The following is a 12,295-nucleotide window of genomic DNA, read 5'->3' on the forward strand; positions in this document are numbered from 1 at the left end:
TCTTGTATTTGGCGTTAATTAAAACCTATAAATCTGTTCTTTATGTATCCTGTTTGATCAGCATTAATGATTAAATTTAAGATTTTTTTATTCTTAAAGCTAGAGTGTATGAGAGTATTTTGTAATCACTATTCAATAATGATATTGGTCTATAATTTGCCAGTTCTAAAGGATCATTTTTTTTTATAAATTATATTCAGTAAACTTTGTCTTTGCGTAAATGGAAGATGTTTATTTTCAAAGCTAAAATTAAAAATTTCTACAAGCAGCGGTCCAAGAAGTTCCCAAAATTTTTTATAAAAGTTTATACTTATTCCGTCCATTCCCGGACTTTTGTTTATCTTTAGATTATTGACTGCAATGGTTAAATCTTCTAACGTTACGTTTCCGTCACAAGACTTACTTTCTTCCTCTGACAGTTTATAATTATGTTTTGTTTCAGAAATGTATTTTTTAACATCTATATCCGGTTTTTTGTTTAGTGTCGTATAGATTAGCATAAAAATTTCTTTCAAGATTTAATATTTCATCTTGATCTGTTACTATTACCCCCTTATTGTTTCTTAGTTTAAGTATTGTCTTTTTCGTTTGTTTAGATTTTTCAAGACCTAGAAAATATGCATTATTTTTTTCTCCTTTTTCTACCCACTCTTGTTTTGATCTTATTTGAGCTCCTTTTGCTTTGTATTCATATTGATTTTCTAGCTCTTTCTCTAAAGTGGATATTTTTTCTTTTATAATATCATTATCTTCATTATTAGATTTTTCATATAATATTTTTAATTGTAGTTCTAAATTACGCGTTACATTTTTTCTCAGTTTAGCTTTACTTTTACTATACTGAATACTGTATTCCTTTATTTCTTATTTGAGGGAGTCCCACAGAAGTCTAGGATCTATTTCATTTTTTCCTATCTCATTACTATGTTTTTGTATAATTTTATTTATTTTGTCTTCGTATTCTTGTTCGTTGAGAATACCGTTGTTAATTTTCCAATACCCCGGGCCTCTTGTTTTAGATGATACAGATTGTAATTGTATTGATACTGCTTGGTGGTCAGTACTTTTAATAAGAATAGGCCTAATATCACATGACTTTACGTTTAACACGAAATCTTTTTTAACTAGGAACATGTCAATTCTACTAGACTGAACTGGATTTTTACGTCTCCATGTATATTGGATCTTTTGAGGGTTAACGTGTCTCCATATATCTATAAGATCATTTGATTTTATTAGATTTTTTAGGCTATTGACTGGTTTACTTGCTTTTTTACGAATATTTGAACTTTTCCTATCTACATTTTTAAGGGCGTCGTTCATATCTCCTCCTAAAATTATTGTACCTATTGCGTTTTTGTTTAAAAAGTCTTTTAATTTTTTGTAGAAGCTATTTCTTTCAGATTCTATATTTGGGGCAAATATGTTTATAAGAGAATATATTATATTTTCAAATTCATTATTTATCATAATTATTCGACCTTCTAAATCTTTATGCTCGTCTATTAATTTATAGTCTAGTTTGTTATTAATTAATATTGCTACTCCTCTGCTGGAAGTCGTTCCGTGACAATAATAACAAGAATGATCAGATTCTATAATTAGAGCGTTTTCTAGGGATGTATTGAAATGAATTTCTTGAATAAAAGATATTTGACATTTCTGATTTTTTATCCATTGATAAAGGCTCAATCTCTTTTGTTTATCTCGAAGTCCTTTAACATTTGCTGTACAAATGTGTAGGTTATTTAGCATATTTTGATTAAAAGTTGTTCGATTTTTTTATTACGTTTACTTAGTGAGCTTACTCTACGTTTTGCTGGCATTTTTAAGGTAAACATTTTTTCGCCTATTTTTTATCGTATTTTTTTTAACGTGGGAGTTACCTGTGAAAATAATTACTTTAACCAATTTTCTTTTTTGTAATTGGATTATAACAATATTGTTATAGTCTGTTTCACGATAGTGTTTTGATCGATATCTAGATGTTAATTTTGAAACAGCATATAAAACATACTCATACACAATTACTACATACTTGAAATATATAATACATATTGTATACAGAATTATATATGTTAACAGATTACAAAAATAAATATATATAAAACTTTCAGACTGAGTATGGATGCAAGAGTTTTTTTTATTAAAATTTCTTTTGAAGAAATAGTTTTATAGTAAGTTTCGCATTTGTTATTGAATAAATTTCTCTTGACAGGCGAATTGAAAAAGCACAAAAAAGAAGGAAGGTCAAACGAGTGTGTTTAACAATTTCTCAATCTAAGGACGTTTATCTCTTTCTCTTAGCAATATTTCATTTAAACTGTATTAAAATACTGATAATTGTTATTTAAACAGGACATTTTTCTATTGAAAATTATTTGACCTGCAGGTACTTTGAACATTAAAATTCGTGGTTCCCTTTACACACGAAATCCACGAAAATTAGTATCCAACGATTATTAATGAATCCACAGTATATCAGGTCAGTTTGTCTAGTATTTTTGAATACAATGTTATGTTTCAAAAATATTGCAGAGAAGTCAAATATATCTGATTTCTTGCCGAGTGAAGTCTACCAGATCTATCTACCATTGATTTGAAGAAGAATGTTATTACCCTTTTAACTTGCTTTCTTCTCTTATGATTTTGCTTAATAGTAACAACTAGGCTGGCACAACAAAGATATTCAGAATTGCATATTCACATAAAGGAAATTCTAAATGAAAAAAAGTGTAGTATATAAGGGTTTGACATCAAGACAATAACAAATGATTATCTTATAACGAAAGAGGGAATCTCATATCGTTCTTGGAATATATATATATTCCAATAGCATGAGTTCGAATATCGGCGAGGGAAGGACAACAATTTGCTTCCAAAATGTTCAGATCTAACATTGTGTGCAATCAAATTTGAAAAAAAACAACACTTATTATTCATTTTATATAAGGGAAACCAGGTATTCCAGTTCTTCTTATGTTTGCCTTCATACGTATTTTGTTTTAAAGAATACTTAATTTGTAAACTTTTTATTAGAATCTTTGCTGAATGTACAGTGAGGGTTGATTACAATTTGGTATAAGGAATAGATGACCAATAGGAATCATTCACGGCTTTTCACGGCAGGCGGCGCTGCGGTTCTATAAGTGGTTACTAAGTAAACAACATGGCTTCCGGTGGAGGCGGCGATTACATAACCTGGTCTGTACCAGCCTTGAAGAAGGAATTGTCGTTACGTGGGGCTGTTACAAGAGGGAGAAAGACAGATCTGATTGAAAGGTATACGATGTTGTAAAAAATATTGGGGTTCTTCCATTATATAGCGAAAAAAACACATCAGTCCAAACTACATACATTTGCCAAAAAAGTCCGTACGTCACCAACGTTTTTTCTATGCTTTTCATATACAAACACGTTTCCCAACGGCATCTATTGGTAGATAGTTCACAAATAAAGTGTTTTCATGTGCTGAATAGTCTTTAAAAGAAGAGTTCTTTATTTCATCTTAGTTGTGTCTCCAGTTGTTTTTTCTTTTCTCTTTATTTGAACAAGTCTACATTTTTTACAATTTATTTTGGTTGGAAATTTTTTGATTAGAAATGATATTTGTAATTAATATCGCATAAGGAAATAAAAAAAAATTATTTAAAATATTATTAGATAATCCTTTTTGTATTCAGCTTTTGGTACCATACCAAGTTGATTATATGAAATGTAATTTCACATGAAATTTACAGTAAGGCCACATTTAAAAGAATGTCTGTTTCCCCTCCCCCGGGTCTACCCTTTGTAAACAGACCAGGAAGGCAGGTTCTTTTTTTTTTTTTAACTGGATGTGATTGTCATAGCATGGTCACATGAATGGTTTGACTTGTCCAGTCCAGGCCACTTATCAGTTGTTTGTGCTCAATTTGAGTGTATTTATTTAGATTATCAATCCTTCTGCTTTCAAGCACTTTCCAAAAATGGAAACAAATTATTTTCAGGAAAAAGATAATTTCGATTTTTTTGCGGAAAATAATTTTTTGACCAGGGGGCTTATTTTTGACCCGGGTGGGGGGAGGGGAAACAAACATATTTTTAATTTTGGCCTAACAATTCCAAAGTGACACATACTGTTTGCTGTCATGTAGTCTAAATAATAATGACGTCCGGCAAGGCTGTCCCCAAAAAAATAATAAAAAGCCTTGCCAGACATCATAATTATTTGGACTAGCTGTCATGTAGATCTACCTACTTTGATTAATTTGTTTTTAAAAAAGTATACCCCACTCCCTCAAAAAAAATTAATAAATGGGTAAACAAAGTCATATCATTGGCCTTCCTTTACTTAAGGGGTCCCAACATTACTGAATAAACTCATCTTATAAAGTTTATCAAAAGATATATATTTTTAAGATAGGGGTACTATACAGATATTTGTTTGTCTTACAATGTATAGACCATGCAGACTTAGTAAGGAACACATTACCTGTTAAGGTAATATAAATATGTGTAACTTTTGATACTAGGATGATCATACAATTTGTATTAACGCCTCCAATATGATATCACTGTTAAACAGACATGCACTTTGATTTTGCACACAAACAGACTGAAACAACTTTTTTATACATGTACATATCTTTGAAGAACAATTAAAAATGGCTCTCTGTAATATCTAATATGAATGAATGAAGGACTTAGCAGACATACAATGTAGTTAATTTTGAAGATATGAAAGCTCCAAAAATAACATATTTTTTTTATGTAAAAAAAGGTTGCATGTAAATGTATTACATTCATTTTTGAATCCTACATGTATCTGTTCATGGTATTTAATTTGGCATGATTTTTATATTTATCAGAACAAAGATTTCATTGTATTATTATTCTTAATATTATAATCATAATAATGTTTGAGTAGATTTTGATGCATAGTGACAGTGTAAAGACAAAAAATGTAACATTGATAATAACAGGGTATAAATTGTTCCTTTTCTTAGATTGAATGCATATGATAGAAACAAAAACTTTCAAGAGGAACCAGTTATCTTACCAGAACCATTAGATGTTGGATGGCCTGTTTCTGGGTTTAGGCAGTTACTTGCTGAGCATAAGATGGTGCTGCCAAAAATCACAAAGGAGCAGATTGATGCTTACTTTGTATATAGATTGGCAGGTACGTTTTTATTTTCAGATGTCAAAAAATATATATAAAAAAGATGTGGTATGATTGCCAATGAAGCAACTGTCCACAAGATACCAAAACTTTTAAAAAGAAAAAAAAAGAAAAACAAAACTGTAGTGGTAGCCTTTTAAAAGCCACCTGATGAGTACCCTTGGCAGGGACGAAACAGTTTTTATCTTTTACTTTAATATTATGTACTAACATGACTAATAAATCAATTTAAATCACTGTTTATTATATATGTATATATATAGATGAATTTGAAATAGAAATAGAAATGAATGCATTTAATATGACTTGAACACTCATTATTTCATTACTAACAGTAATTGACTAGGTAGAGAGTGGTTTTTATAGTAATGACCACTTAAAATTTCAATCGACCAGTATTTGCAAGTATTTCCTGGTATTTACCACTGGCATGGTAAATACTAGTATTGACCACTTTTTTGCCAACCTGGTCCAAAACGAAACAGACATTAGCAACTATAGGTCGCTGTTCTGCTTTCAACAATGAGCAAAGCCCATACCACATATTCAGGAATAAAAGACCCTGATATGACAATGCAATGGAAAACAATTCAAATGAGAAAACTAACCTTATTTATATAAAATAATGAATGAAAAACAAATATGTATATATTAAAAAGAAGATGTGGTATGATTACCAATTAGACAACTCAAGCGACCAAAAACTACAGAAATTAACAACTTTATGGGTCACTTTACAGTATCTGTTTACATTTAGTTTAACCAAGACTAGTTATAAGAAAAAGATATGACAGGCAGAAACTTGGATACTTTACCATTATATAAATGAGTTAACAAGTATGTACATTGTACATATGGTCTAGGGATTTATCAATATATGAACAAAAAAGAAATAATTGAATGCATAAGCCCCTCAACATTACCTACTCTCGCTGACCTGTACCACAGGAATTAATAACTAACCTTCCATTTTGTTCAATTTAAGAGAAATGTCAATATAATGAATTTAAAATAGGATTGTTTTTATTATCTTATACATGTATACTTGCATTACAGGTGACAAACAGTGTGCAGCAGATATCAAAGCACTCACAAAAGGCCAGTTGATGTATGACAGCAACAGAGTGCAAGCCTGCTCAATCAACTTTAAAGACACCAACATATTTTTAAGTGGAATAGTTGGAGCAGCCATGAAACAAAAAGTATTAATGCAGTATTTATTTTGGTCTTTGTGAAGGATATAGATGATTTTTTCTTAAATTCAAATTTTTATTTTTAATTGTTTCAGATATATCATTTTCCAATCCAGCTAATGAAATCAAAAATCTCATCAAACTCATTTTATTCAAATTTGAAATTATCATCTGCATTGGCAAGAAAATATATCAAATTAAAAAATCAAAGTACTTTTATTGCTTTATTCATTTCAAAGTCTCAATAAGGCCTTCAACATTGAGTAAAAAAAACCCACCTCTTCACAGGTTGAAGGCAACCATTTTTTAGGGTTAGAGTAGAGTTCTTGGCAAAAAAATATATAAGAGTTTTCTGAGTATATATATATTTTTTGGGGGTTAAACAACATGAAAATAGTTAATTCAAAAATAAGAATGGAATTGAGGTCAGTAAACAATCAAATTCATCTTGATATAAGTGTAAAAAATCAATAATCTTGAGAAAAAAAATGATGTTAACCACAACGTTTTTCAAATGACTTTTTTTTAGGTTTCATATAACTATAAAATTAGGCTGGACAAGAAAACAGGGGACCCACTCAATTCCCATTGTGAGTGTCCTGCCGGCAGAGGCCCCCATGGCACATGCAAACACTTAGCAGCTGTATTCCTGATGATGGAAGACTTTGTAAACAATGGGGCATTAAAAGTGGAAAAAACCTGTACAGAAAACCTTCAGATGTTTAACAAACCAAAGTCCACATATCATGGTAAAATTCACCAATATTTTCTTAAACCATTAAAATTTCAATAATGTATGGATACTTATATTACTTTTGAAACAGAAATAGTCACAATCTATCGGTTAACTATAAATGTATCCTGATGTACATGTAGAGAGATTTGCTCATTTGGTGAGCACCTTCATGGTCAAGTGGTAGCATGTTTGCCTTGAATATGGGTTCCAACCCAGGGCTGCTTATTTAAACCAAATATTTTGAAATTGGCTGCTTCTCTCATAAGCACGTGGAATAAAAGGAAGGAGCAAATACTGATTGGATCAAAGTCAAAATAATAAGTGTAGATATGATGGTAACTTCATTTACTGGTGCATTCCAAATTAATCTCAGCATGTCCGTCTTGTGTTCAGCAGAATCATTATAATATACATATTCAGGAACATTTACATGTTTTTGTCCTGAAGTATGCATTTAATTTTCTTCCTACCTTTAAACATATATAAATACATAATTATATGCATATATTTCATTGTTACAGGTTCACCTGTTAAAGCTGAATTGCTACCAACCAAAAGAAAGCTGTGTGATGAGTTTCTGAATGATCCTAGACCCCTTAAGTATCGAAATGATAACACCTTCAACTATAGAGTCAGAAACCTTATGCTGAATTACTGCAGTCAAACATCAAAAGATCTCTCCATTAGATATTTATATTCCAAAGCAGATATCCAGGTATTTGTTGTTCAAAATACGCAGAAATTAAAAATAATGTCAAGGTACATGCTTTTCCTTTCATTTAAGGAGGCTCCCAGGTACAAAAATTTCAGCAAAAAATTAAAACTTTGTTTTTTTATTACAAATTTTATTAATTACACTTTCAGTTATAACTTTATGATATGGTACAAACATAACCCAAACAAATAGATTCGGTTTGTCCACAGATGACTTAAAATGTTTATATCATTGACAAAGCTCTAAATTATCTCCCTTTGTTGCAAAAATGACATTTTTGGGCATGAAAATTGAAATCTTTTTTAACTCATTGGTGACCTATATTATTTATTATTGTTTTCAAAAAAGCTGTACATATAAATAATTGTAAAATTTAACTTATTTCTGTAATTTAGTTCTTTTTTTTATTTCGATATTACAAATTTTTCTCCTATAACTTCAACAGAAAAAAGGGACATTTAAAAAAATGTATGCTTCTTTCGGAGGCAGATAGTTTTCTCACATTGTTCAGTTATACAAATCAAATTGAATCAAATACTGTTTATTGTTTAAATTTACAATACAGGAATGATACCAGCTGACATTTATAAAATACAAATACAAAAATTGACGAAACAAATATAGTGCAGAGACATATTTTCTCAATGATAAGAGACAATTATTTCATATCTTCATTGTGGGGAGGTGTTATTCATACCATATTATTATATTAAGTCAAGCTATTACAATAAGCTTTAAAACTTCAACTGTTCTTATAATAACATTATGTTTGCTTTACCTCATATTCAAATCTTACATATCACTTCTCCAAGCTTCACATACAGTACACAAAAAAGCTTGTTTCCTGGATTTTATTAATCCCTAATCTAATTTCTTTTAAAATGAAAAAAGTGATTTTGTCATGTTGGGGCCTCTGTGACTGAGTGGTATTAGTCAGTAGCTTTAAAATAATGTAAATAGAAAAGAGATGTTACACACAAATCAATTATGCATTAAATGCTACTGCTTTCCTTCAAAGGTTTTCACATGTGTTCCAAAGAGCACAATTTTTATTCTTTAATATAGCAAATTCTTGTTACCTGGTATGACTGATTTTGTGAAAGTTTATTACAAATGTAGACAAAAAATACTATATGTTGCAGGCAGCAGCTATTGAACATAACTACAGTACCATTCCATTCACTGAACATTGGGTTGATCATGCAGTTGAGGTAAGTATCATTGTGTTTGCATTACAGCTAATTTCCTAATCTTATAGAGCAATGTTAGCTTGTATCCTTTGTTTGTTTATTGTACAATAGACTTTATAGTAATTTGAAAAAAATTCAATTGAATTGAACTATAATATTTACAGTATATTTATTGCTTTGAGATGCCAATCTCAATTTAAAAGCTTTGCTATACGTTTATACAAACAAAACAAGCAAGGCAACCAAAGTTTTACTCTACAGGCTGTAGGAAATTAGCTGTAACAAGATTGAAATATGTGTATCTATTTGTGATTATTGAAAATAGAATTTTTACAACACTCCTAAATAGTTTTTGAAAATAGTAAGACATGGCAAAATAACTATTAATTCTGGCAAGTGAAGGAATTAAAAAGTTCAAAATTAGCTAATTGCAACACTGCTAAAACCATTCTTAAAGACTTAAACTAAAAAAAAACACTCTTAAATATGTAACAGAAATAACTAGACAATTATGGAAAAACATTTATCAAGGACGACCTCACTGACCAAACATAGCAAATTAAAAGACAAATAAAAGTAATCAGAAACCTCATTTCTCTTTGGTTTGGTAAGTTTGTGTTATATTTATGTATTACAACTAGTTTGGCCTCAAGCATTGCTGAATAAAAATTATTTGTTGAAATGTGCATCTGGTGAAATAAGACTGATATTTCTAATAATTTTTTGTTTCATTGAGGAGGATTTTACATTTATTGTATTCAATAAATTATTAATTCAAATTTCAGGTTGATGCAAAAATGGCCCAAAAAATAGAACAGATGACAAGGGGGCAAAGTGTTAGTTCGGCTTGGTACCAAGCCAGAGAATGGAGGCTAACTGCGTCCAGATTTGGGGAAATATGCAAGGCAACCTGCAGAAGAAATACAACAAAGCTGTGTGCATCATTAACTGGAAGGAACACATTTTCTACCCAAGCCACGCTTCATGGAAAAAACTATGAAAAGAAGGCTCTAAATGCATTCCAATCAAATTCAACACTACAAACCACTACATGTGGTTTGTTTGTAAGTGTTGAACATCCATATTTAGGTGCAACACCTGATGCCACTGTGGGTGAGGATGGATTGGTTGAAATCAAGTGTCCTTTTAATGGAAGAAATGAAAAAATAAAACCAGGGAAATGTTTTCCATTTTTGAAATATGATGACAATGGCAATACAGTGCTTAAACAATCAAGCAACTATTATGTTCAAATACAAGGACAATTGTATGTTTCTAAAAGGGAATACTGCTATTTTGTTGTTTACACATTTTGTGATCTTTTTGTTCAAAAAATTGCCATTGACAATGCTTATTGTGAGTCATGTCTTATACCAAAATTAGAAGTGTTCTATAAGAAGTTCTTCAGACCTTACATTGCATCACAAATGTAGAACTGAATGAAATATGTTAAATTTTGCATATATTTTAATATATATGTATACATTAGAAAATCATTTAATTCACTTAAAGTCATTGTTTGGAACATTAAGGGCATACGATACATGTACAGGGGAGGTAATGATGTTGCTAACGTAAAATGTTTTTTTTGCGATGTCAAACTGACATATTGGGAAAAGATGCATTTTTCAACTGTTTTTTTTTAACATTCTAACTGAAAAGGAGTTCATGAACCCCTATTTTTAAAAAGGACACTTTGTTTCATTTTGCCGGAAGATTATGTGGACCAAATTTTATAAAACTGTCAATAGTGCATTTTTTTAAAATTTCGATAAATTTGATTTTTACCATTTGATAATTATAAGTTATTTCTGAAGAAAAAATGCATAAATTTTTAGAATACTTATAAAATACAGAAATTACAAATTATTTAACAAAAAACAACTTGTATTTATATTTTAAAACAAAAAGGTTAAGTCTTTCTTTCGAAAGGAAAAATATGAACACAAATCCTAATTTTGAGCAAATATACAAAATTTCGACCTCATATAACTCAAAAAGTAGCATATGAAGGTATATTTTTTATTTCATATTTAATCAGGCAAAAAATAGCCTATATGGAAATTTTCATTTAACTGTAAATACATATTCAAAACTGTATCGAATTCAAAACTGTATCGTATGCCCTTAAAGAAAAATATATATAAAGCTTGGTTAACTTATCAAATCAATAGGCCTCTTTGGGGTACACACGTTTACATCACATTCAAATTATTGTATAGTCAGTAGTACTTTATTATTTAATTTGTTACCGTGGCATCAGCATTCATAACTCAATTTTTTATGAAATTCTCAAATTTAGTTAATTTTTCCCCAAAACAAAAGCTAACAAGAATTTCAACCTATAACATGGGTTCTCTTAATCTTATATTATAAAAAAAATCATACCTCCCTGAAAAATTTTGAAAAAATAAAAATTTACTTATGAGTATTGTTTTGAAATTATTAGGTTTCTTTTCTTGTGAATTGAATGCTACATGTAAATAATAACAATGTTACATACATGTATAATGATATAAGTTGTAAATTTTCCCACCCTTTTTTTTAAAGTCAAATATCTAGATGAGAAGTTCCATTATTTGAGTTTTCACCTACATGTATCAATAAATGTTATCAAATTAGTTTGTTCATTATGTTATCATAAATCATTTTTGGGAATTTCAACTGACTATCCATCCTTAGCATGTTACTTTTCATTCTATCATGTCAATTAATATTGTATATGTATTTGGTATTTAACATTTATTCTGAAATTCTTGAATAAAACTTATGACACACATTACTTTTTTTTTTGCTTTAGTAGCTTTATCAACCAGTCTGATGTTCTAAAACCAATAATATGATAGAAAGTTATACTATTGGTAAAATTTGTACAGATGCCAAAAAAGTCACAATTCTCATGAACAAAACATAAAACATAATCCCTATGAAATGATTTATATAAATATATAAATATTGATTATCATTTAAAAATCAAGAGATGATAAGGATATATGCTTGTCATTGAGACAGTTTTCACCAAAGTTTAAATTAAAAAATACTAACAATTTCACAACTGTAGACTTCAACAATGAGAAAAACCTATATCATATACAATGTATAATATATATTAACTTTATAGCATATAAATCAATTTCATCTTTTATGCGTTTTTATGTACAATATTTTTTCTAAAATTAGAAAGGACAAAGCACACATATATTACTCTGGAACCAAGTTGAAGTTTTCCACGTGGAATGCCATGTTTCAGAATCTTGTAACTTTTCGACAATCCGATTACTCTTTCGATGTGGATTC

At 29.5% G+C, this 12,295-nt stretch overlaps 1 protein-coding gene across 1 annotated transcript; it reads left to right on the top strand.

Annotated features, from left to right (window-relative positions):
• The first annotated feature begins 3,149 nt into the window (after positions 1–3,149).
• LOC143048572 (uncharacterized) lies at positions 3,150–11,774 on the top strand. The gene is made up of 7 exons (XM_076222317.1): positions 3,150–3,282; positions 4,989–5,164; positions 6,221–6,366; positions 6,887–7,106; positions 7,615–7,808; positions 8,951–9,019; positions 9,784–11,774. The coding sequence occupies exons 1-7, from the start codon at positions 3,170–3,172 to the stop codon at positions 10,429–10,431; spliced, it is 1,566 nt and encodes a 521-aa protein (XP_076078432.1). The 5' UTR covers positions 3,150–3,169; the 3' UTR covers positions 10,432–11,774.
• Positions 11,775–12,295: the final 521 nt, after the last annotated feature.

Source organism: Mytilus galloprovincialis, chromosome 10 (assembly GCF_965363235.1).
Source record: "Mytilus galloprovincialis chromosome 10, xbMytGall1.hap1.1, whole genome shotgun sequence".
Taxonomy (NCBI): domain Eukaryota; kingdom Metazoa; phylum Mollusca; class Bivalvia; order Mytilida; family Mytilidae; genus Mytilus; species Mytilus galloprovincialis.

Bases quoted from the DNA above. Each gene is read 5' to 3' on its own strand.
- LOC143048572 (XM_076222317.1), top strand. From the start codon at position 3,170: ATGGCTTCCGGTGGAGGCGGCGATTACATAACCTGGTCTGTACCAGCC. The intron at 5,165-6,220 runs GTACGTTTTTAT...CTTGCATTACAG, and splicing joins CTTTGTATATAGATTGGCAG to GTGACAAACAGTGTGCAGCA. The intron at 7,107-7,614 runs GTAAAATTCACC...TCATTGTTACAG, and splicing joins ACCAAAGTCCACATATCATG to GTTCACCTGTTAAAGCTGAA.